The sequence below is a fragment of the Diplodia seriata genome (assembly GCF_021436955.1).
Source record: "Diplodia seriata strain FDS-637 chromosome Unknown scaffold_1, whole genome shotgun sequence".
Taxonomy (NCBI): domain Eukaryota; kingdom Fungi; phylum Ascomycota; class Dothideomycetes; order Botryosphaeriales; family Botryosphaeriaceae; genus Diplodia; species Diplodia seriata.
The window spans coordinates 2,924,523-2,949,203 of NW_027117308.1; the positions used below are offsets into that span (position 1 = coordinate 2,924,523).

At 57.4% G+C, this 24,681-nt stretch overlaps 8 protein-coding genes across 8 annotated transcripts; 4 read left to right on the top strand and 4 right to left on the bottom strand.

The window, feature by feature from the left end:
* Positions 1-2,394: 2,394 nt before the first annotated feature.
* On the top strand, positions 2,395-3,297 carry SLS55_000849 (uncharacterized protein; the record flags this gene model as incomplete). Its single annotated transcript, XM_066772356.1, has 1 exon — positions 2,395-3,297. One exon carries the CDS (start codon positions 2,395-2,397, stop codon positions 3,295-3,297), a length of 903 nt encoding a protein of 300 aa, XP_066637635.1.
* A 2,618-nt stretch (positions 3,298-5,915) lies between these two features.
* SLS55_000850 (uncharacterized protein) lies at positions 5,916-7,466 on the bottom strand (the record flags this gene model as incomplete). Its single annotated transcript, XM_066772357.1, has 1 exon — positions 5,916-7,466. The coding sequence occupies one exon, from the start codon at positions 7,464-7,466 to the stop codon at positions 5,916-5,918; it is 1,551 nt and encodes a 516-aa protein (XP_066637636.1).
* Positions 7,467-8,463: 997 nt separating this feature from the next.
* Positions 8,464-9,351, top strand: SLS55_000851 (uncharacterized protein; the record flags this gene model as incomplete). The annotated part of the gene is made up of 1 exon (XM_066772358.1): positions 8,464-9,351. The coding sequence occupies one exon, from the start codon at positions 8,464-8,466 to the stop codon at positions 9,349-9,351; it is 888 nt and encodes a 295-aa protein (XP_066637637.1).
* A 131-nt stretch (positions 9,352-9,482) lies between these two features.
* On the bottom strand, positions 9,483-10,685 carry SLS55_000852 (uncharacterized protein; the record flags this gene model as incomplete). Its single annotated transcript, XM_066772359.1, has 2 exons — positions 9,483-10,616; positions 10,677-10,685. 2 exons carry the CDS (start codon positions 10,683-10,685, stop codon positions 9,483-9,485), a joined length of 1,143 nt encoding a protein of 380 aa, XP_066637638.1.
* Positions 10,686-14,336: 3,651 nt separating this feature from the next.
* On the top strand, positions 14,337-15,213 carry SLS55_000853 (uncharacterized protein; the record flags this gene model as incomplete). The annotated part of the gene is made up of 2 exons (XM_066772360.1): positions 14,337-14,654; positions 14,686-15,213. The coding sequence occupies 2 exons, from the start codon at positions 14,337-14,339 to the stop codon at positions 15,211-15,213; spliced, it is 846 nt and encodes a 281-aa protein (XP_066637639.1).
* A 790-nt stretch (positions 15,214-16,003) lies between these two features.
* Positions 16,004-17,095, bottom strand: SLS55_000854 (uncharacterized protein; the record flags this gene model as incomplete). Its single annotated transcript, XM_066772361.1, has 1 exon — positions 16,004-17,095. The coding sequence occupies one exon, from the start codon at positions 17,093-17,095 to the stop codon at positions 16,004-16,006; it is 1,092 nt and encodes a 363-aa protein (XP_066637640.1).
* A 2,135-nt stretch (positions 17,096-19,230) lies between these two features.
* Positions 19,231-19,673, top strand: SLS55_000855 (uncharacterized protein; the record flags this gene model as incomplete). The annotated part of the gene is made up of 2 exons (XM_066772362.1): positions 19,231-19,237; positions 19,408-19,673. The coding sequence occupies 2 exons, from the start codon at positions 19,231-19,233 to the stop codon at positions 19,671-19,673; spliced, it is 273 nt and encodes a 90-aa protein (XP_066637641.1).
* Positions 19,674-22,744: 3,071 nt separating this feature from the next.
* SLS55_000856 (uncharacterized protein) lies at positions 22,745-24,250 on the bottom strand (the record flags this gene model as incomplete). Its single annotated transcript, XM_066772363.1, has 4 exons — positions 22,745-23,131; positions 23,196-23,575; positions 23,642-23,910; positions 23,961-24,250. 4 exons carry the CDS (start codon positions 24,248-24,250, stop codon positions 22,745-22,747), a joined length of 1,326 nt encoding a protein of 441 aa, XP_066637642.1.
* Between the last annotated feature and the right edge of the window lie 431 nt (positions 24,251-24,681).

A 24,681-nucleotide genomic window follows, 5' to 3' on the forward strand; every position in this document is an offset into this window, starting at 1 on the left:
AACTCCGTCGTCACCGTTCACCCACACGCCGCTCCCATCCGGCCGCCATGCCAGTGCCGGCGTCGAGTACGTTGTTTGCGGCGCCAGCGTGTTACACTGGACAAGGATAGCCGCAAGTTCGCGCTCTTGCGTTGCCAAGGCTGCCCGCGCCTGCGTTGCTTGGGTCAAGGACACGAGATGGCTCTGATCCGCGTTTGCAGCCGGGGTTCCAACTGCACTACTAACGTCTTCCGATCCAGGTTCGATGCCGGAGGCAGGTGGTACAAGCAGCCGGACGACAATGAGCTTCATGTGTGGGACAGCAGACGTTGCGATCGCCACGACAGAGGAGTCCCTCGGGCAGAGGGCAATGCTAGATGGTGTAAAGGCAACCCATGCGTTGGAGCTAGGGGCAAGGTTCTGTTTTCCAAGCAGTTGGAGTTCACCGGGACCATCTGCAACGCCAGCCCCTGAATTGGGCAGAGCATAATAGTAGAGGAACGTCGAGTCTCTTCGGGTTAGCACGAGCAGGGGCTTTGCGGTTTCAGGATGCTCAATGAATAGCAAGGCCTCTGGATTCGAAGGAAGCGTGAGTGTGGAAACGGGTGCTTGAAGCTGTGGGGAGCCGTCTGCAGCGCCTTCAATGAAGTAGAGAAACACCTTTGCATCCCACCCTGCAGTTGCAACCCAGGTACCGTTTGGTTGTCCATGGCTGGCTATCGTCACAACATACTTGGAATGATCCCGCCGCTCGCTGACCACTGCGTCAGATCGGCAATCGTAGAGCACCGTCTTCCCCGACATGCTCGTCATGAGGATATATCTTTGACCAAGCACAGTGTACGACAAGATTGGCGAGTCCTGTACCTGGCTGAGCGAGCGTTCGAGCTTGAACGAGTCTTCGCAGACAGATAACATGTGTAGCCGACGGTCCGCGGTTGTCGATAGTACGAAGGGTTCTAATGTGTCGTCGGATACGGCGAGGAGTTCGACGGACGTGTTCAGAATGTTCGAGGCAGCCGGCAACTTGGTGAGCTCTGTGGCGGTTGAAGGTGCTTGCAGCGTGTCAGTGTTGCACCCAACGCCATACAACGAGGAGAAGTACCTGGCTTTCGCCATCCTTTATCGGCATCCTCAACACCAAGTCTCTCAAAATTCGAGGTCAAGTCGAAGGTCTCTTTCTCGCGGAGCACCTGCTCGATGGTGAGATCACCCTTCGAAAGCGTGCCTGCATCGGGAGGTAGGTTTGCTTCCTCAAGAAAGGCGGCCAGAGTCTGTTTGTAGGATCCGGTCAGTAGACGGACGGGCTCTGCGGCCGAGTGCGGGGAGCGACATTGGAATAGTTGTTGCCTCGCAGGAAGCGGGCCACCAGGACAGCAGGCTGCGGGACGGGCATGGCGAGGCGATGCGATGCGGGGCCGTGGACTTGAAGTACAGAATGGCCGCGGCTGTTGCGTGCGTATTCGTGGCTGGAATTGGCCGAATGTTGTTGGTGGGGTTGAGATGAGGATGACAACCGTGCTTCCTGCCCCGCCGCAGAGACGCTAGTCGCACCTTCCATTCGCCAGCTCCATCCGGTGTCGTCAACACCACCGGGCTTCTATTACTCTTTGCATCCCGCGCTTTTCGTTTTCCTTACATCACATCGGACCCGGCTATCTTCAGGAATATATTCCGCCCACCACGCCCGCCTTGGAACATAAGCATGTACTGCAACACGCCCGGCACGAACTCCCCAGAACACACAGCGCCCTCGCCCTGCGTGACGGCAACTTGCAACGTACACTTCATCATCGAAAGAATTCCATAGCCGAAGACCGCCCCTGACAAGACTATGGTCCACCATGCATGGCGCCAAGGCGATGAAAAGATGCCCAGTGCGCTCACAGACGAATCCGTTTGTGCTGTCTCGACAGACACCGAGCAAGGAGAGGGCGGGAGAAGGGTTGTGTGGACAAGATGCTGGTGGCTTGCTCACGTCCCCGCATCAGCTGCGACCTGCGGCCTGCGGAGTGCATCGCGAGTGGCTGGCAAAGCCATCACATCGTGACCAGGCTGCAGGCAGGCGAAGTGTCGTGCCGAAGAAGAGATGTTCTGCAGCAGTGCGAAACGGCAAGCTGCACAGCATTCAGACCCGCGATGCTTCCACGGATTGTGCAACACCTGTACGAGTGCAGGGTGGCCAATGGCCGCTGACAACAGGAATCCAAGGCTGATGAGAAGGTCAGCATGCGACAGCCAGATGAGGAACGAAGCGCGGCATGTGAGGGGCCGTGAAGAAAGCACGCCAGGCTCGCGGGGCCCCACACGTCTAGCCTGAACAGCGTTGGCGTGCGTTTGTGGTTCAATCACACAACACAAACCCTCATCTTCGCCCGCTTCCACCCACTGCACCTCTCCCCAAACCTCGACACCATGGTTGAACAGCAGCCCGTTCCGTCCATCCAGCTTGATCACATAATCATCCTCCTCCCTCATCGGGATCTGTTAAACCCTCCGGCCTGGGTCACGTCCAACTTCACCCTCAGCCCCGGCGGCCGCCATGCGGATGGGAAGACGGAGAACAAGCTCATCGTCTTTCAGGATGGCACATACATTGAGCTTATCGCCTTTATCGACGACCATGCCGCCAACAAAGGTGGTCATTGGTGGGGCGACAAGCGATACGGAGTCATAGATTGGGCCCTCACGTCTCCCGACGTCCAGGATGTCGGCCGTGTTGCGGCTCGATTGGATGAATGGAGAAGCAAGCAACAAGATGGCGCGATGGCCGCTTTTGCTTATGCGCAGCCCCGGCGTGGTGGAAGACGCAAACCCGATGGTCAAGAGATTGCTTGGTTTGTGACATTCCCTGAAGGCATCAGAAGGGGCCTGGCCCCGTTCTGGTGCCACGATGTCACCGCCAGGGAGCTCAGGGTATCGGCGAGTGCTCAGGGCCTGCGTCATCCGTGCGGTGCTCTCGGAGTCAGTAACATCTTTGTCCATACGCCTGACATCGCGCGTCTTCATGGCGCTTACGACGCTGTCTTGGCGCATCCGGGCAATCCTACCAAGAATGTTACGAGCGAACACGGCTTCGACTGGGTTGTCGAGGCCCCTCAAGTGTTAGCTGCTCGTCCAACGCCCAATGTGTCCTTGCGACCAGCGGTCGGTGGTCAGCAAGCAAATGATCTTGAAGCAGAAATCAGGATTGAACTTGTGGTTGAAGCTAGCGGTGGACCCCAGGTACCAAATCCGATCGATGAGAGAATTGGCCCGAACGGAGAAGGCCGCATCGAAATATCCTTTTTGAGAACGGAGCACAGCGGCCTTCAGTAGGAACAGCAAGCGCCAGGAGGATTTCAAGAAGCTTCCTGCAGCATCATGGAGCTCAGGCATTGGATAGCACACAGCATGAATTTCATCGCCCTGGCGAGATGCCATTGACCAACATGCAACCCCAGCCGTCAGAAGCCCGGTCGTGCCGCGTACGATGCCGCCCTCGACGCCTTCGTGTGTCACCAGTCCCGCAGGGACCAAGCCCTGCAGAACCGGCTGCGACTACATATCTCGGATGCAGGAGTACCGCAGCAGTCTAAAGTCGCCCAAAGCATGGCCTTGGCCGATCATTTTCCTTGTTGCGATGTACATTAGGCGCCCTACAGCTACACCAGCGATATGTTCTCCGGTCTACTTTGCTGACATCTCTACGCTTGTAGAAGGGTATTCATTATGTCGCGGGCTGTCATACAAGCGATCAAGCAGGTTCTCCGGTAATACCCCCCGCACCGTTTGTGCCGGTTGCATGGTTACACCACATATTCAGGCCCGCCTCATTCTGCAAGAGACCCTTGCCCGCCGCGTGATAAATTGACACACGTTTCCACACCACAACGGCAAAGAATTGACAACCAATTGTTTGAGGCTCGCTTTGGTCCAGGAAACGAGTTTTGCGGGCCGAGTTACCCTGATATCTTGGCCTCATGTGTTGCGGCCTGACAATGGGGTTTTTGCGGCTTTTGTTGGGTTGGTGGGCCCCTGCAACGAGGAAGAAGCAAAGAGACGCTGGAAGCGAGATGTCCTTCCGCGTATGCGGCCATGACTACAGTCTGCATCCTCGCCTTCCTTTGGGTCACACCACTGTCTAAGATATGGGTCGATCGTTGATGCTACTGAGCTGCGATACGATGCGATGCGATGCGATGTGAGCTCAGCCCACGGTTTCCCTGGGACCATTATTCCCGGTCTAGCCTTGGCTGTCCAGAAAACGGCATGGTATACAGCTTCCCCGGGCGATCCCGCTCTGCATTCTTGATTTGTCGAAGCTGGAAGCACGTCTCATTCAGCGAGACACGGCTGGCCCGCATCTCGACGATCTATTACATCGGCCCCCAAGTCTGGTTTGGTTCTATCAAAGCTGAAGGAGACAGGGTAGCCTTGCTCGGGACCACGCCAGTGAACATGGCCTTGTCGACATACAAAGGAAGTGGTATCCCGATTCCGCTAAAGCTTGCTTCTCAGGGCGCCTCGATGGAGATCAACTAGAAAGATACGCCTAGCCTCTTCCAAGACCATGCCAGTGGTCTCCGGTTCGGTTCGTGTAGCTATCTGTGCGGACGAAGGAAGCGGTGACGTTCTTGATAGGCTGCCACATCGGCGAGATCAGAAGAGTGATCCGTCGGACATGGACGCTCCCTGTAAGTCTCTTCTTCCTGATGCCACTGCAAGCGCAAGCGCGCGTTTACGGAAGTCGACTGCAGTTGCCGCATAAAAAGCGCACCTGAGTATACGAAACCACGTACCCCCACCCTGTTCCTATTCAGCTTACGGTCGCCATAATGTGAGATATCACATATCGGCGTTTTGACAGCGCCATGCTACTTAGTTAGAAGATCTAGACGCGCTGCTGTACCACGCTCACGCGCCAAGCGCGGAGAGGTCTTGAGTTGCCGGACGACTGTGTGTTTCAGGCGTGAAAGAAAGTGAACCGCGAACCATTGCCTGCAAGTGCTGTCACAAGTCGAAGGGTATTGCTAATTGCTCGCAGAGTGAGCCGCGAAATATCTTCCGGCCATTGCCCCATCTTGGCTTCCTACCACCAAGCGCGCCTACGGGTTCAGACGTTTAGACCGAGGACTGACGTCTCAACCGCGGATACGGAAACCATTCCGATGCCTGAAGCGCCTTGGCAGTTTTCCCTGCTCACTGGCGCATGCTGCAAGGTCTTCACCCGGCTATCGGAGAGAGGCTCGTTGCCGATTGGGGTATCTCTGCATCAGATCGCCGGAGTAAATGGGCTCACACACGCGTGAAGAGACTGCGTCGGCTATGCATCATATCAGCAAGGCCACGTTGGCGCGCATAGATCCGACGAGCCGGCTGGGACAGTGCCATGATCTTGTTGAAGAGCTGGTATGCAAGGGTCAGCCGACTGATCTGCTGAACCCGCCCCCGGAAGACGTGCGTTCTCCTCCATCTATCCATGGATGTTACTCGTTGGCTCTCCGTGGCGGAAAGCTGTGCTTCATCGCTTTCCCGTTGTTCCACGATTCTGGATCGACAACCACGATGTGGGTCACATTCACAATGCACCATGGTGCTGACGAACCCTGTACAGCTCCTTCGCATCCCACGGTTACACAAGCAGTCTCGGCTATGGTCAGCTAGACCCTGAGTATTTGGACAATCTCCCACGCGCTTTCGAAGTCCTCTCTGACAATACTTTCTGAGTAATCACCGCGCCTGCCCCCTCAAAATGCGAAAACCGCGCGGGAAATCTTTAAGACCTTGCCTCCTGCCACGGACGTCCACCACTTCAGCCGAGCCGACTCTTGGTCGCCTTGTCCCCACCAGCCGAACCCAGCCTACCAGACATCTACTCCCCCCTCCTTCCTTCCCTTATCTTTGTTCTTCTTCTACTTCTCATTCTTCTTATTCTCCTCCCCCTTCTCCTACCCCTACTCCTCCTCCACCACCACCGCCATCCCCGGCCTCACAACCCTCACAACCCCTCTCTCAATCAACTCATCTCCATCCACCGCGTCGTCCGGCCTCTCGACAACGGGCAGCCGACACAGCTCCATCGCCGCCGCCACATCGCCTCCCGCCTGTCCCACGCACGCACGGCACGGGTAGCTGCGGTCGCACAGCGTCCCGCTCTCCTGCCGGCAGCAGCGCTCGCAGGGCCCAAAGCCGACGACCTTGAAGGGCATGTCGAGCTCATTCTCGCCGGCAGAGTGAGTCCGGTCCGGCTCGCTCTTGCCGCCGCCGCCGCCGTTGCCATCGTTGTTGTTGTCGTCATGATTGTTTTCATGGCTGTTGCTTTCGCCATCGGCAGCAGCAGCAGCCCCGCGACGACGACTCTCCTCACCGCAATGATCGGCGGCGGCGGCACCGGCCCCCCTGTTCGCCGTGAAATGCAGCACCTGCCGCTCGTCGTCGCCGCCGCCGCCGCCCTCGCGCCGCTTGACGACGGACACGAGCTTCCCGCCGCGCCGGACGCCGACGTTGCAGGCGGGCGAGAAGGCGTAGGTGCGGTGGGCGCGGCCGCCGCCGAGCGTCGTGGGCAGGGTGATGGTCTCTTGGATGGCGAAGGCGACGGCCGCCGTGTTTGGGGAGCACTGTTCGGAGCTGCTCGGTGGCTGGGGAGGCGCAGAGGGTGTGGTTGTCGGCGTTGTTGATGTCGCCGCCGGCGCCGGCGCAGCAGCAGCGGCCGGCTGGGACTTGGACTGGGGCTGGGGCTGGGTGGGGGGTGCGAGGCGGTGTTGGCGCTCCAGCTGTTGCGAGTGGGTGTTGCTGCTGTTGTCGCTGCTGTCGTCGCTGCTGCCGTTGTCTTCCAGGACGAGTGGGTTGGCGTGGGAGGCGCCGGCACTCCTCCGGCTGCTGCTGTTGTTGTTGTCGTTGTTGTCGATGGCGTCCGTGGCGCTGCTGGTTCTTGGTTGCTTGTATCCGTGACGATGAAGCTGTTGCGTTGCTTCTTCCGCCGTGTACGTGTGCGATGCAGTGGCGGGGTGGTGGTCGTTGCGCTTGCGCTTCATGCCGCTCTGTTGCGCCGTCGAGCTTGTGGACTGACGTCCGTAGCGGTTTTCCTGTCGGGACATGGTGCCTTCGGTCTGGATGAAAGTGACCATGTCGTTGTTGTTGCTAGGATGTGTTACGGGATACTGCCGTGGTTGGTCGCTGTCCGAGACGCTGGTGTTGCTTGTGGGTGGCGCGGACGTGGGCAGCGGAGTTTGGATGGTTTGCTGCAAGTGGGTTGCGGCGGCGGCGGCGTCGTCGTCATCGCGGGAAGGGCTCAGATCCGGCGGGCACTGGTTGATCGGGTCGAGGGCGAGCCCGGTGAGGATGCCGGCCCAAAAGTTCTCGGTGGAAGTGTCTGCCGTGTTGAAGAGGGCGAGGTCGAAGTCATCAGCACCGTAGGTGCCGTTTGGCTGATTCGATACAGGTTGGTACGAGTCTTGCTCCTGGCAGTCGCCGGATTGGTTCGGCTGCTGAGTAGGGTTGGCCATACTGTCGGATGGGTTTGGCGGATGGTTCGTCGCTTTTGCTCCTTGGGTTGCAGACAAGGTGGTTCAGGTTGAGGTTGACAGGTAGAGGGAGGGATACGTCGAGTGGGAGGGTTCTTATATGCAAGCGTCATATGAGACGTGGACAGGGTCTACAATAGCACGGTGGCTATTGTCGTTCAAGTGGATGTTCTATTGTGGATAACACCGCTTCACCCGCATCTATTACGGAGTAACCTTCTGTTGACCCACTTGCCAATGTTTAATATAGCAAGACTAGAGACACACTCGAACATAGCTTATACCACCTTGGTTAAGGCTTTCTCTTCCCAGCGTCACTGCGTTGTTGGGGTCTGAGTATCTGTGTTCCTGCCTGGACATGTCTTGGGCGGGATAAGCTACCAAGGCGTTGTTCACTACGAGAACGACATTGCCTTACACAGTGTCATCGGCCGACAACAAGGGTGTTATATGGCATGTGATAGTTATTCAAGGCTTAAATAGCCTTACAAGAAATAGGGAAGAAGTGTGGGCGTTTACTACGGTTGTGTCAAAGTCGTTGGGGGTGACATGGGCGGCTGGGTCGCTTGTCTCTTCTCTTCCTTCTTTTAGTTTACCACATTTTAGCGACGCCATCTATCTTCTATCTGAATTAGTTGAGCATATGTCAGCCACGAAAAGCTATCGTTTGGCTTTCCCGCTGTATAGTGAGAATGAAATGCAAGGATGCGTTACGTCACAGTGTCTACCGAGGGTGCGCAAATGGCTGCCTAGAAGGAAGTGGTACAGCCCCACAATCCTTGCCTATTTTGTGGCACGCCCAGCTTACGAAATAGATTCCATGTATACCCATGCGGTAGCGTCGACCATGGAACCTGGCCAGGCGCTCCAAACCACGGAAGAGCCCCCTCTACTTTGGCCTGAAGCAGTCTTTAAATAATTCGAGTCGCACTTCGACTTCGTTTGATTCATATCACCAACAGTTTTCTTTCCGAAAGCCATGACGCAAATCAAGATGGAGCCAACCCAGCCCACGAGTGGACAAGCTGACAGGGTCCGGAGCACCCTCGAAAAGCATGAGCAGGATCTGGAGCGTCGCATGGATGACTTCGCCACGGGCAACAGGCACGAGAAAAGCATCAAGCACAGCGGTGATCACGCGCATGTGGCAAATCAGCTGCAGCTCCTAGGAATCAGCAGCTGCAGAGGCTTCGCAAAGCACGTCTACGATCTCATCCGCATGAAAACCGACGAGACCCGAGGCACCAACGACAAGTACTTCATCTACCACGCCGACAACTTCTGGTACCCGGCCTTCCACGGCATGGTCGAGCGTAGCGGCGGCCTCCCCAGCTCCTTTTGCATGATGTCGAACAGTCTGGACCACCTCTGTCGCCACATGGCGAGCCTGCGCAGCGAAGGCCTTGAAGACGCTCCGTTCCACCTCCTCATGCCCGCTTGGGACAATGTCCCGTTGGATGACGAACCACTCCACTTCCCAAAAGAGCTTCAGCCCCTTATCATCGAAGGTGCGACGTTCAACGGCCGACCATTCGTTACGATGAATATCCCGCGGGCACCCAAGGGCTTGCTCAGCGGCGTAGCGAACAACCCCTCGTCCGAGAGAATGGCCAAACATTGGGCCATGATGTTGTTCGCTTTCTTGATGGGTTGTAGCGTCGTCACGAGCGCTATTGCCGATGAGCTATTATGCTGCGGAGATGTGCCATTCTGGGCTGTGCAGCTTGGCGTCTCAGTGTTTGTGGGCCTCGTCATCCCTTTTGAAAGCATTCGTGATGATTGGCAGAAGACATTCAGTGCGAAACCCGCGAGGATTGTGGGTTCGAACAAGAGGGTGAAGGTAGAAGATATCCAACGGGATGCATGAGAAACGGTTCCATTCCAAGCCAATCTATCTTCGCTGGGTAACATGGTAAAGCGAATGACGGATATCTCGAACTCGCAAGCAAATAGGACGAAACAGAAGAAATAGAGACATCCACTCGCACTCCCCCTCGCTCAGTGACTCGTCTGACTCGCCTCGTCCGACAGCTCCAGTTCGTCCTCTTCCGGCGGCGCATTCTCCAACCGCGTGATGACAATCCAAAGCACCCTGTTCGCCATCTTCTCCTCCTTCTTATCGCTCTTCTTGATCTTCTTCTCGCCCGCCTTCCGAATCTCCTCAATCATATGCGCCCTCTTCTCCAAGCTCACCGCCAGCTCGCGACTCGCGTTCCTCTGATGGCCCGCCGCACCACTCCCCCCCACAACACCGTGCTGCTCCACCCCCTCCCCCTCCAACTCCTGCAGCCCGCCCCCACCATAACCCCTCCGCTGCAACTCGACCTCCTCCTCCGCCGCCAGCCTCTCCAACCCCTCGATCTCGCCCTTCACCGCCGCCAGCTCCCCGTCCAGCTCGGCCGCCTTGTCGCGCCGCTGCTGCATCCCCTTCTCGCGCCCCGCCGCCAGGCTGCGCGCGCTGCGCCCGTTCATCCACCGCGTCGGCGCCGTCGTGTAGCGCTTCAGCGCGTTGGCCGGCAGCGGCGCCGCAGGCACGTCGAATGTCACCGGCTCAACGGCGCCGGAGAGGGCGCGCAGGCGGCGCTTGTGGAGATCGGACGCGTGCTGTTCGGCGGTGGACGCGGTGGAGGCCGTCGAGATCGCGGAGGCTGCGCTGGCGCTGCGGCTGTGTAGCCCGAGGCCGGGCCGGCGCTCGCTGCGGGGAGGCGGCGCTGCGGGGAGGGTGGCGGCGTGGTGCTCGGCGAGGAGGGCGTCGACGTCGATGACGTCGTCGTTGTCGTTGGCGTTGGTGTTGTTGGTGTTGTCGCCGCCGTGGAACGAAAGCTTCTTCTCGCCGCCGCGGCCGACGGCGCGCAGCATGCGCTTCGTCGTACACGTGCGCACGGCGAGCCCGCGCGGCGCGAACAGCTCGGCGTTGGCCTTCTTGAGGTAGCCCTTGACGCGCACCAGCGTGACCGCGCCCGAGCCCAGCGCCGCCAGCGCCTGCAGCCCGCCGCCCGCGATCTGCACGGGGAGGATGGGCGCCGACATGACGGCGCCGCCGGCGACGAAGCCGGCTTGGAAGAAGGGGTGCATCATGAAGGCGTCGTTGAGGCCGTCGATGAAGGCGAGGAAGTCGTCTTGGTCGATGGGCTGCGGGAGGGTTGCGAGGGCGGGCGCGTAGGCCCGGGCGAAGGGGGAGAAGGAGCGGACGTAGAACATGTTGATGGTTTCTGGGGCGGGGTGGGTGAGTAGTGGTCCGTTGGAGTTTGGGGGCAAACACTTACGGGGGATGACGATGGGCTTGGAGATGCCGCCCATGGTGGACGACCTTGAGCGGAAGGGCTCGCCGGTGGAGGGGGTGGGGAGCTCGACCGAGTAGGATTGGGCTTCGGGGAGCTTGCTGGCTTCTCCTTCTTGATACGCCGGAGGCTGCTGCGTGGGGTATGCCATTGTGGTCGAACTGATTCAGAACCGCGTGTCTTGGCTTGGGGTAGCTTAGCAAAGCTTGTCCGGTTGAGAAGTTGTGGGAGTCTGGATTCTTGCTGTGAGTAGCTACCAGGTATGGGCGCTTCAACGCTTTATAGACGCCATGCTAAGATGTCGTTCTGCCTTGGATCAACCTTGGGCTGGCCAAGCGTCACTGATTTGTGCCCGTCGACCATGACACGCCTGGGGTGCTATTTTTATCCATAGGGCGCTCCAAGCACACAGCCGGTGAGGGTGACCCATGGTGTTGAGCTGCGGCCAGCATACGCACGCTGGTGGCTGAGAATGATACACACAAGTGCAGATCCTCCAGTCTTCAGAGCGAGTACGAAATAAAGTGTCGGATCGCAGACGTTAACTAGGCTTAATTTAAGCTTTCCGAAGTGTCCGCTCGTTCCGCATCTGCCGATCCAGAGATGCATCTCGCCGAATCCGAAACACGAGATCTGGGTCCGGGGCTAATCCCTCAGTTTGCGTCAATTTGCTGCTATACATGTTCCAGAATTCGAATGGGACGGAGGCAGTGCAATGTGGAGCAGCAAGAAATGGAGCAGCGGGAAAGGCAGCAGCTTTGAAGTGGTTGAAGGTGCCATTGACGCTGGTCATGACGTTTTCGGAAGAGGTGAGTGATGCGAAAGACCTCTGACTCGCTCGCGGACAAGAATACATTCTACGCTATGTCTCGAACAACAAGAAGCTAAAGCGTGGAGAAATTTCCCGCAAAAATCCCAAACCCGGTGAAAAGGACCGTGGCGACCGCTGAAGGCCCCTCGCCGTCTCTGGTGCACGCAGAAGCTATAACATTAACGCCAGTGACGCAAATAGAGAAAATCAAACTCACCATCTTCCACCATTTCTTCCAGTTGAAACCTTCGTTGACAGGAATACACCAACCCACAACTCCTTTTTCGAGCTTGGGTGTCAGCTCCCTCAATCTCTTCCATTTATTGTTTCTGGATGAAACAGGCAACGAAGAAGTAGGTGCGGAGGCACCGAGGGGAATGTTTCCTGTGGTTTAAATTCGCGCTCGGCGCCATTTGGTGACAGACACCGACAGGCTGTTGCGATGGAGTCCTCAGGGTTGTGTATCTCGGCCATTCGATCCTTGCCCGCCATCAATGTGACCCAAATTTCATCAGTCCAGACTTCATGGTATTGACCGTCTTGAACAGCTTTTACCTCCACAAAATCGATGCTTAGTGGCGTCTGCAGGCACCACAAGGTCCTCAACCAACTAAACCGTTCCGTCATGCCTTTCCTCAAACGCACAAACAACCCTTATCTTTATCGATGTCTTCAACGCGAGCTTGGAGCAGCTTTGGACAGACTGTGTTGGCTGGAACACAGGTGAGGAGGAAAAGAGGGGCGTCCAATTGGTTGCCGCTTCTTTGCGGTGTATGTGAGTTGACCAGCATGGGCGGTCGCTCATTCTGTGTGGGAAGTCGCTTTTCTTTTCCAAAAATGCCTTCCAAGAATGCTCCTACAGAGGCAAGTGGGAACCAACCACCGTTGCCTTTTTGGCGATTGCCGTCCCAACTTTTTGAGGAATTTTCGACAAAGTAGCCATCCAGCTTTTTTTTTTGTAGGTGTGCCGCATTGACCATATCTTCGTCATAATCGCGGGGGAGGTCCTCAACATAACCCTGGAGGGTTGATATCTTTTCTAGTTAGATGGTCGTTCCAAAACATGCAATGAAATTCTCACTTACGCATCTCCACCGTAGCGAAACTCATTGTGTGGTAAGTTTCTTTCTCGCAAGCCCCTGTAGACTAAAAAGTTGTCCAAACCCCGAAACAAATATGATTTCGCAAACAATTCCATTGTAAGAAACACCAGACTGTTGAGCACATCAAGACAATCAAGTGGGCTTTGATGTCATTAAAGAGGACTGAGAGGTCTTCGGTCAAATCTTCGATTAGCGATGGAGAACGAACTGCCTGAGACAAACAGGCAACCCAAGCACACTTACACCTTGTGATTTAACGGCTTACTCCTTCGTTAGTCAAGCTCGTATGTGGTGCACGTCGCGGCGTGGGAGTGGAAGAGTCTTGCCCACTGAACGGTTTCAACATCTTCGCCAATTCTACCGGGCTTGTCTCGACGATTCGCTCACCGTATACGCTGAAGCTGAAGGTAGTTTGCTGGCGCGCAGGCTGAGCGACGCACTTATTAGATGACCTGCAGCCTGCGGCACTTGCATTCAGCACACAGCCCCAGCGCCAAGTGCTACGTCAACTCCAAAAAGCCTTGTACACGAGGCTAACTGCTGACTGGGATCATAGAATCATCAAATGCTTAGTCTGTCTTGCAAGAGGCTTGTAGTATGCTTTCGCATGCTAAGCGACAATTATTGGTGAGAGCGCGGTGGCGTCCTTGGTGCATGCAGTCGTCACCGCCGCCCTGGTTCAATTACCTCAGCCTTGCAGGACTGTTAGTATTTAATGTTTTTGTTTGAGCAAAAAAGACTAAATTGTTTACTTTAATATTAGGGTTTCTGCATGGCCAAAAAGTACAGACATTGTTGCGGGTTGGAGGTTTTGTGCGCAAACACTATCAAGTGCTCCCGTGGCTACCACGCCATTCCTTCTTTTGGTTTCCGACATGATTGCTAGCAATAACCAGTATACATTTGCGATATTCAATCATGGATTAATCCAGCGCGATGCGAAACAATAGTGTCCCTGCGAACAGTCCAACAAAGTAAGCACTTCAGCCTTGGCAAGAGAGCGCGGTAGCTTCCACTTGACTGAACTACCACGGCTAATGTTGATAGTGTTAGTAACACGATGGGGCATTTTGTCAAGATGGACCGATAGAGCGAAGGCGTGACGGTTCAATTGATGGCGCTTCGGAGGGAACTGTCGCGACAAGACTCGCAACATTCATCCAGATGGCAAACGGAGCCCGAAGCTATTTGGTACGTATCCGGAAAATATTCTGCAATGATAAATCCCTAAACTCTTGTCTAAGAGAAGGTCGATTACGAGCTGCCTCTTTCGGTCTGAGGGCGTGGCCTTCCCCGCAACCGGGGGTCGTTAGCCCGAAAAGTCCGGTTCCTGACCAAGGTCACCGATGACGTACAGCACGACTATTGCTTATACGTGTCGTCCGGATAGATGGATATACCTCGATTTAGGCAATCTCCAACCCTCTACTGTGCTGGGAAGGACGGGGCAATGTTGCGTCGGTATAGGATACGCCGAGTACGTGCAAGGCCTTCACCATGATTTCCCAAGCATTAAAAGCAAGACTTTCTGCTGCGGCATGGAGAAGCAAGAGCATCCAGCAGTGCAACCATCATGACCGGCTTCTCCAGACTACTGCTTCCGCTCTCGGTGACCTTGGTGGTCAACGGGCTCCTCCCCCACAATGCAGCGCAGCCCATGAAGCCGCGGGCCGATCTCCCTGCGGCCTTCTTCCTCGCGGGCGACAGCACAACGGCCACGGACGGCGGCTGGGGCGACGCGTTCCTCGACTCGACGCTCGTCAACGGGGCGTGGGGCACCAACTATGCGAAGAGCGGGGCCACCACCGTGAGCTTCCGCGCCGACGGCAACTGGGACTCGACCATCGAGGCCGTCAAGAACGTGTCGGCCAACGGAGACTACGCCGCTTGGGTGACCATCCAGGTAAATGGATTTCCCCAAAAGAAGGGCACGCCGGCAGATGAAGCGGACAAGAAGAGAAATGTGGGGGAACCGGTGACTGACTCGCCATCATTACTCCAATCAGTTCGGCCACAACGACCAGAAAGCTTCGGCCAACATCACCAACGACGAGTTCTCGGCCAACCTGGGTGCTTTCGTCGACGAAGTCCGCGACGCCGGCGGCAACCCGGTAAGCAAGCCTTCTCCGGCCACTGCTGCCAAAGACCACCTTCTAACCGCGAGCCCCGACCAGATCCTCGTCTCGTCGCTGTCGCGCCGCGGCTACTCGGGCGACCCGGAGCGCATCGTCGAGAACCTGGCCAACGAGACGGCGGCGGCGCTGGGCGTGGCGGCGGCCAAGGGCGCGCTGGCCATCGACCTGAACAGAGCCTCGACCGACTACCTCAACGCCATCGGCAGCGACGACGCTTGGACGTACAACCTCACCCCGGACGACCAAACCCACCTTGACGCCGCGGGGGCCGCCGTGTTCGCCAACATGGTGGCCTGGCTGCTCGACACCAGCGACGCCGGCGACGTGTTGGCCCAGTCCACCGTGGCCGGCGACGACTACGTGCGGGCTTTTGAGAGCGGGACTTTCATCGCCGAGTAGGTAGCGTCGACGATCATGCGGCGATCGGCTGCGTGCATGCTAGACGAGGTTGAAGAGGGAGGTGGGCAGCAGTTCGCATGGCGATGAGCGTGACAGTGAGCACGCAGGACTTTGAGGGGTATATGATGTGGCGGAGCTTGGTGCCGTTTCGATCCTTTGGTAGATCGAAATATGAACTGTTCTCCACCTTAAGCTGGGAACAAGCATTCCTCGGATGCGGTCCGGCGGAAGGGGCGGGCGCGCGGTGTGCATCGCGGGCCGCGCCCATCGCCCGATGCGGCAATGCTCTGTGCACCTCCTGGCAGATCACCAAACCTCAAGATCTGGTGACTGGTGACTGCTCCTTAGTCCACCCACACCCCCTAACACGTCATATGCAGTGTGCCTCCGCCAGCCCGAGCGTTTGCGCTTGTTTTCCAAGAAAACCCGCTCACGATCCTGCTGCTTACTCTCCGTCGATCCGCCGCAGACGTGTCGCCGAACATCACTTTCCCATCACATCACTTACTTAGATAATTCCTGCTCATATGTCTCAGACTACGCTCGCACGCCATCGCCATAGCCAAGGTTGTCAAGACGATCATCCTCACTGTCTTCGAAAATTTGTTTGCATGGGATTTCGATATCCATTATGGTTTATACATTAGAGGGCGAGTTGTGTGCGTGACAAACCCCTCAAAAAGCAGTAGTAGCGTAAGTCTATACATCAAAAGTGTCCAACGAGGTCATAACCATTCCAGCTGTCGTCTTTCCTGTTCCAGTCCGCATTGCCAGAATGCCCATCATCTCTTTAGTTGTTCGCGCCCACAACCTTGACCTGCTTGCTCTCGTGGTCGTCCTCAAACGACACCTCGGCCGTGTACATGGCACGGCCGCCGTCCTGGTCCGCGGCGTGGAAGACCATGTGCTTGCCGTCGTGCGCGACCGTCGCGCCGCCCGGCGCCGTCAGCCCCGCGACGCCCGTCACGGCGAACGGGCCGCCCTTGGTGTAGGGGCCCTCGACGGAATCCGCAAAGGCGTAGCCGATGTCGTACAGGTCGGTGGCGAAGCAGTTGGACGAGAAGAACAGCACGTACTTGCCGGCCTCAGTCCTGAACAGGTACGGCGCCTCGACGAGCGGGCCGTCGGCGGCGTCGCGGTCCAGGATCATCTTGGCCTCGCCGATCTTGGTGTAGCCGTCGGGGCCGACCTCCTGCAGCATGATGGGCGTGGGCACCTGCGGCGCCTTGGTGTTGCCGCACAGCCCGCCGTTGCCCGCGTTGTTGCCGTCGATCTTGTACACGACGTAGCGCTTGCCCGTGGCCACGTCCTTGAACCCGGCCGGGTCGATGGTGCCGCCCTGGTCGTCGTGGCACGCGAACGGCTCGCTCAATGGCATGTACGGGCCCTGCGCGCTCGCGCCCACCGCCGCGCCGATGCAGTGCCGCGGCTTGTCCTTCTTGGCCGCCGAGTAGTACAGCACGTACTGGCCCTGGTCGTTCATCTGTACGTCAGGCGCCCACACGGCCGGCGGCGCGTTGGACCACGGCCACCGGCCCTCGAGGATGTCGCCGACGGCGTCGAGCAGCCCGTGCATCTTGGGCTGCGCCGTCCACGCGCCCGCGTGCGGCAGCGCGTCCCAGTTCTCCATGACGTCCCAGCTGGCGAAGTCGGTCGAGGTCGCGACCCGCACGTTCTGCTTGCCATTGTTGGTCGCGAACGCGTACCACGTGTCGCCTTCGTGGTGGAGTCCGGGGTCCGCAAATTGCTTGGGAAGCACCTTTTGCGTCTTGAAGTGCGGCGGCTTGGTGACGGGGCCGGCCGTCATGTTGGTGGGCGCGGCGTCGACGCTGCTGAGGGAGGCGGACAGTAGGGCTGCCGCGGCGAAGCGAGTGTAGAACATTGTTGTGATGGGGTTGGCTCTCTGCCTGTAGTCTTGAAAACGAGTGTGGTGTGTTGGGAGTGGAGGCTGCAGGCAGTGAAGCTGTGATGGCCGGGGTAGTGCTCTGGGGATGCTCGTATTTATGGTCCAAGGCCGAGACGATGGCTGGAAGGCTTCGAGAAGCCGTTCAGGCTTGCAATCCCTACCCGCTTTGGCAATTGGATGCTCATGGGCGCCTAATTGATCCCCGCTCGCCGGCGCTTCGAGATCAGCAAGAACCCCTGGGAGTGTTGGTGATCGACTTGCAGGGTGGGTCTTGTTGATCGCAACCCTGGATTCACCGACACTTAACCCTTACGAGCCGGCCGAACATATTTAGCAGCAGAAAATCGTACAGCATCAAGTAGGTATCCTGAACTTCAAGCAGGATGCGAGTTACAGCCACACTGGTGCATTGCCGTGACGTCAGCCCACAGCTCCACGCTGATTTAGATGAACTGTCCAGGGCGCCAGCAAAGCAAGCTTGATTACATGTGGGACGCTATCAGCATAGACCAGGATAATATTACAGCGGCCCTGTGCGTTGGACCACTATCACACAATAGAGTGCCGTAGCCGGTCTACAAACGGCAGCGCCCAGTCTGTGCCCCTCTCCAGAATCCTTCTCCGCCTTCCAGCGCTACCGCGATAACCTTCTCCTTGCCCTACTCCAGCATCACGCAATAGCCCGCATGGCAGATCGGTGGGCGCTAGGGGGGTCGAAGGGTCGAAGACGCGTAATGCGCTCACTTGGCACGTGACGGCCGTGGCCAATGCTGCCACTGCGTCAAGTAACTGCGTCCCCTCTCTGCTTCCCCAAGGTTCCCGATCCGTCTCTGGCTGCAGGGTTTCTCGTGCGTCCTTGATGCACGTCCTCGCTAAATCTGCCATTCCGAGCCGAACAGGAAACAATCGCTGAGCCGGGGTAGTTCACATGCAATCACTTGGGGATGGTCACTTTCAGATATCAATCACAATCTTAGCTCAACTCTGATCAGACGTTATCAACGGTCTAGATTCATATTCACCATTTCCCGTGGTGATGAGGATATCTTCCACCTTTGGCATCCTGGCCGATGGCAAGTGCATGTTTATCGGTGCTCTTCGTGTAAATACCAGAATCCAAGCGTTTCTCTTGGCAAAAATGCTCAAGGACGGCTTTGGAAGCTGGTCTTCAACCAGTGAAATTAGTTGTTCAAGGGAAAGCCACACTGTTGTGAATATCTCTTGCGAAGCTGGACGACGAAAGGTCGGCCGTGGATGCAACGCACGGACCCAAACACCCAAACCCTTAGTGTTGAGGTTTCTCAAGCCACTTTCATCACCAGCCTTCTGCAACTTCGCGCCACAACACTCTCGAACCCTGCTTGTCGAAGGGCGCAAAGGATCAAGAGCCCCGTCTCGCTTGGCCAATGCCGTAGAGGTCTCAACGTCTCTCAGCCCCCAATGCTGCATCGTTGTCTACGATAAGAAACCACCGACGATGCGGGGAGTGACTCATACTTACCTACCTACCTATACCAATTCCTCAACATCTTCTTCTCTGACTCCTCCCCTACCCTCCGCTCATAACACAACCATTCTCCCGTTTTCCAACTCCCCCCACCACCAAACCCTCAACACCACCGGCGGTTTCCCCCACATCCACCCCGCAAAAAACCCAGAAAGAAAAAAAAAAAAAAAAACAATGGCCCTCCACCACCACCCCACCACTTCCGAACCCTACCTCCAGCTCCCTCACAGCAATCTCCGCCTCACCCCACCCCGCCCCTCCGACGCCCCTGCCGTCATCGCCGCCCTCAACGACCCGCGCGTCTACATGAACGCGCTCTCGCCACCCTTCCCCTTCCTCGCCCACCACTTTGACGCCTGGTTCGCCGCCGTCGACGCCAAGGCCAGGGCGGCCCGCGCGGACCTGGATGCCGTCGAGCAAGGCGAGAGGAGGTGGGTCGGGACGGGTTTGGCGTTTCCGGTGATCAGGGAGGTTCGGTCGAAGACGCATCGGGGGGAGGAGGATCAGGAGGAAGAGGAGGTGTTTTTGGGGAAGGTGGAGATTAGGAGGGCGGATTATAGGACGGTGGCGGATGAGGCGAGGAGGGAGAAGTTGAGGAGGGCGAATGGCGGGTTGGAGGCGGGGGATCCGCGGATTGAGTGGGAGGTTGGTTGTGAGTGCCCCCGCCTTTTTTTTTCTTCTCTTCCTTTTTCTTGAGAGGATGAGAGCGGACGTTTTTTTTTTTTTTTTTTTTTTGGCCCCCGTTGTGGTCGTCGTACTCATACTCGCTTGCTCGGCGCAGTCTGGCTCTGCCCCGAAGCTCATGGACGCGGCATCATGACCACCGTCCTGCGCACGCTTCTCGACACCTTCTTCGTCGAGTACATGAACGTGCGCAGCCTGAAGGGCTCGTGTCTCACGCACAACAAGGCCAGCAAGAGGGTGCTCGAAAAGTGCGGGTTCGTGTTCGAGAACGAGGAGTCCGACGTTTTCGAAGTGGCCGAAAGCAAGACGGGCGTTAAAGGTCAGAGGGTCGGCGCTATCCATATGAGGTGGAGAGCCGCGTGATTGAGTGGGGTGCGGCATGAATCCCCTTTGGTTCGGCGGTTTTCTCCTTGGAATCTTCTTTGTTGGCTATGTGAATGTGCATTGCTGAATGGCTTTTACCTCACGCGCAACACGGACAGCAAAAGAGGGCCGGAGAAGTGCGGATTTGGGTCTACGAGCGAAATATTGGATATTACCCTGATATCTCGGTTATTCAGAATCCATTGGTCAGGGTCGTTCGCACGAGGTGAACCGCGATACGGAGATGAGAGGAGTTACTTGACGGCAGCTGCCACTTGGCAAATATGTCGGGTGAGCGGACGGACGTTGCCATATCAAGAGCAGATGGATGTTTTCGAACCAATAGACGGCGCTCCCGGCGCAGCTGCGCGTTGCAAGCTGGCATTCGGCGGAGCAAGTCGGCGAATGAGGAGAAGTGACGGGCGCGAGGAGGGCGGGTGGCAGCCAGGTGACGGCGCCATGCCCACGCACGACCGCGAAGGAAGCAATATCTGACCTTGCCATATACAAACTGCGACGGTAAGATCCCCTTTCAATTACAGATGGTTAGTGCGATGGGCAGGCTCCGGCTCTATACATCGCCACCAGAACCCTAAAAGCAACAAAATCCGGGGGTTTGTGATCTGATGGATTACCCGTTCGAGCTGCAACGCCCTAACAAGGGGGTCTGGGTTCGATCCGGGCTTGGTGTCATACTTCGGTTCCTGCGCCAAGTTCGAGACTTGTCCAGCACCAGCTTCGAGGGTGCCTTTTTTGCTTGTTGGATCCACTGTCGTCCCCTTCTTTTTTGCCGCTTTTCATGCCAACTTCGCCCATCCCTTGATCTCCCTTTCCCTCACTATCTCCCAGAGAATCGCTACCAAAGTCTTCCGCGACCCGCCCGACGCGATCCTCCTTGCCGTAAAGCATTTCCGCAGCACTTCCCCCCAACACTGCCACCAGTATGCCTCGAGCGAGCAAGCCGGTCACCATGTGCGCGCCCGCCCACGCTACGACGGTTGAGCTGGCTGAACACATCATCCACTTCCACCCTCTTGTCTCTCACTTCTTCCCGCGCGCGCGGCTTCGGCCACCGCCCACCCACATGTATGTCCACGGCCGGCCGGCCGGCCCGCCCCCCGTCCAATCACCAGCGCCCAAGGCCAATAACCGTCTCTCCGCTTTCTCCAACAGCCGCATAAGGTCAGACAACACCACGGCGGGGGCAAGCCGGCCTCCGACAATTCCGGCACCAGCACTGCCGCCGCCGCCGCCGTCCCTGCAGCATTTTCGACCAGGCCGGCATCTGACTCGGGCAACGAAAGCCGTCCACGCCCCGTCCGTCCTCGGCACGCTCGTTCGTCGACATACCGCAAACCTGGACCAAGGAGGTCACTATGGGCTGGCGGAGCTGAAAATAGGCTGGGAGGCACGGGATGGGCCCGTCGCCTCGCCGTGGGCTCGGGAAAATTTTTTTTTTTTTTTTTTGGAGATCTTTTGGAGGTTCTTCACCGCGCGTGTAAGTATGTATGTCGATTTCGAAATATACAGGTTTAAGTAGCGCCACTATTTTTCTGGACGACTGACTGCCTTCCGGTCCTTTGTCGTTCTCCGACGACGAAAAAGGCAATGAATGGGCTCGTATGCTGTTTCGTAGCGTCGCTTCGGACAACCTGGCAGCCGAGATTGGTGGTGCCGGATCGATCGACTCCTGGAATGGGAGTTGGAGAGAGCGCCGGGGCGACAGTGGGGGGTTGGGGCGTCAAGGGAACGAACGATTGTCGGGGAGATGGTTGTGGTATCGACTGCCATGCCATAGCAGGGAACAATGGGATAGGTGTCGTAACGTTCGGCCGAAACCTCTACTCGCGGCTGGCCAGCATCATGGTGAAGGTGCTCCAGTGGGTGTTGGATCTTGGCTGGATCCTTTCTTCGGACGGAGATGCCGCAGCAGCGGTGCAAAGCGGCGGCGAGCTGTTTTTGCCCCCGCAGCGTTCGCCGCTGGTGTCTCGCAACGCAAACCGGCTCTTTCCTTTCCTGGCTGGCTGGCTCGCTCGGTGAGATAGATGATGGGCTGGAGCATATATATCCCCTCGCTTTGTCGCGATCCCACCGGCACGTCCAACTCGCACCGCCGCGCCGCAACAGCTTGTAGGGAAATTCTCAACAATCAAGCCTTGTCATCCCTACGCGGGCAGTTGAAGCGAATATCTTGACGTAGATGCGAATCTCGAACCCCGTATACCCACGTCGGATACGAGATTCCACCGCTACGTGATTTTGAATCGAGCCGGTGGTGGAAGTGTTGTTGGTGGACGTGCCTGGTGGTGGATCACGACGAGCAAGGCCGGGGGATGATAGATGCTCAGAATCCCGAAGTGTGATCCGCCAGAGCAGACGTAGGAGCAGGAGGAGAGACGTCGGTAGTTTCATTCCAGTGGCTCTATCGTCGCGTACATTCTGCCCAGAACAACGTTTTCGAGGCAGTTTCTTCCGTGGACAGCACAGCAATGCCACCCACACCTCGTCCAAGCGCCGTGGCGCTCTGGGCTCGAGCACAATACGAGAGAGCGATTGCATCATGGCACTCGGACAGGTACTTCATCTAGGCCTACCGGGCCGATGCGCCAGCTAACCTTCTCTTCGTATTTTTTTTTTTTTTCCTTTCCGGCCGAAACGCTTGCGATTGGCCGGCCGGCGAGCCGTGGCTGTTACTCTTTTTGGAAGGCCTGTTCACTCCTTAAGTCACGGATATACTAGTGCATCATGCGGCCTTGCAATTTTGACTTCTTTTCGTCCAAACTATGTATGTACAAATATGGCGCCTGCGGGAATATATGTACTGCGATCATCCCTAATCCTCCTCCACACGCAACGGGGCCGTCTCTAGCTGTTATTCTAGAGCGGTAACAACCCATTTGGCGTGTTTGAAGCTCCCTCTCCTTCTTCTCTCCTTGCATTTGGTGTCCCATTAACCCTCGCCTCATGTAAAGTCTCACCTCTCGGTTTCAACGTTATTTCCAAATTAAGACGCTTCTCAAACAGCAGCACACAAAGTGCCATTGTTTCCGTTCACTCACCATTGAACCTTTTCACAACCTCGCCTCCACCGCAGGCGCTGCCGCCTCCCCAGTCTTCTCCGCGTCCGGGTCCGCCACGAAATCCAACCACGGCCCGGCCCTCGAAAACACACCGTACAGATCGGCCTTCCGGCCGTCGGGAATATACGGGCTCACCCAACGCGACGCCATCTTCAGGTACCACGTATCCTGCGCCTCGTAGCGAGTGACGACGCCAGACAGCGTGACGACTGTCTCGGCGCGGCCGCGGTGGTGCGCCTCGTAGGTGGCGTCAAAGAGCTCTTGGAGCTGCGACGTCGTCGGCGAGGGCGAGAGAGACAGAAGGTGATGCAGGCCGTTGGTGAGGCGCACGATGCCTTCGTAGGCGGTGTTGGCGCCGAGGCCGGGGTTGACGGTTGCCTTTTATCGAGTCAGTCTGGGATGTGGGGGACGAGAGGATGGGGGAAGAGGAGGGGAGACGTACCTTGTGCACCGCATCTCCGACCAGCACGACGCGGCCGTTGCTCCACTTCTTGCTCACGCCCTCCTCAAGTGGCGCCAGCGTCGCGCGCACTCTGGTATCCCACAGGTCCTGCAACGTGTAGCCCGGCCCGATGACCGTCTTACTGTACTTGGCCACCAGCGCCGCCGCGTCGTCCTGAGAGAAGCGCGGCACGTCGGGCATACGCGCAACCTTGTCCATCTTGACATAGAAAAACCAGAAGAGCAGGCCCGGCACGCCAGCGGTCGAGAAGGATGAGTGGTAGTCGTAGTACGACGTGTGGATCATGCCGTCGGACATCATCGGCTTGGACGGGTCGTTCTTGGACACGCCGAAGAGGCATTTGTACTCGGCGGTGAAGCCTGCGAGAGGAGGGGAGTATTAGAAGATGCACTGCAGTTTCCGTGGAGAAAGCGGGAGATCCTTACCCTCCTTGATCTCCTTCCCCAGATCCGGCTGCGTCTTGGCAACCTCGTCGGCCATCAGGTTGCGCACGTGGCTGTGGATGCCGTCGGAGCCAACCAGGATGCTGCCCTCGATGGTCTCGCCGGTGCTCGTGGTGACGGTGACGCCATTCTCCGACTCGGCGTACGTCGCGACGGCTGTATGTTCGCGAATCTTGGACTTGTCCTGGACATGCTTGTAGAGGATCTTGATGGCTTCGCAGCGCTCCAGGAAGACCCATGGGCGGCCCATCCTACGCCACATCAATACACAATGCTTGCGCAATTGGCCTTTCTAACATACTTTTCGTAGATGTCGGCAAACAGGCGCGAATCCTCGAAACACTTTCCATTCTCGTCAAAGTGCTGGCGGTACAGGATGGGCACGGTCGTGTTCTTGATGTCCTCCCACACGCCCAGCTGCTCAAAGACCTTGATCGAGTGCGGCTGGAAGCCGATCGAGGCGCCCAGCTGCGGGCCGATCTCGCCCTTCTCCAGCAGCACGTAGTCGATGCCGGCGCGCTCGAGGCAGAGGGCAAGCATCAGGCCGCCCAGGCTGCCGCCGGCGATGATGACCTTGAAGGACGAGGACATGACGAATGTGCCGGATGCGGTGGTGTGAAACTGGGTGGGAGAGAGTGTGTAAGAGATTGGCGGGGTTGGGAGGCGGGTTTGGAAGCTACCCTGGCGTCGGGGGGCAGGTGCAAGGGAGCGTGGGAGGAAGCTGCTGTTCTGGGCAGGCGGCAGGAGGCATCTTTTCTGCACGCAAGACTGGCAGGCGCGGTTAAATAGTCCGTGCGGTCTCTCTGGTGTAGCTGGCGAGAGGTAGGATGCGGCGAGGCTTCCTCGTTGGTATGAGTGCCATGAATCGACCGCTGGACTAGCTGGTTTCAAGGGCAACTGATTGGCAAGACCATGACAAGAGCAGTCGATCTCACAGCAGACGGCGGGTTTCTGCAGGCAGACAAAGTGCGTGGGGAAGCGCCAGCCAATGGGGGAATTCGGCTGCGATGCGGCACAGCGGG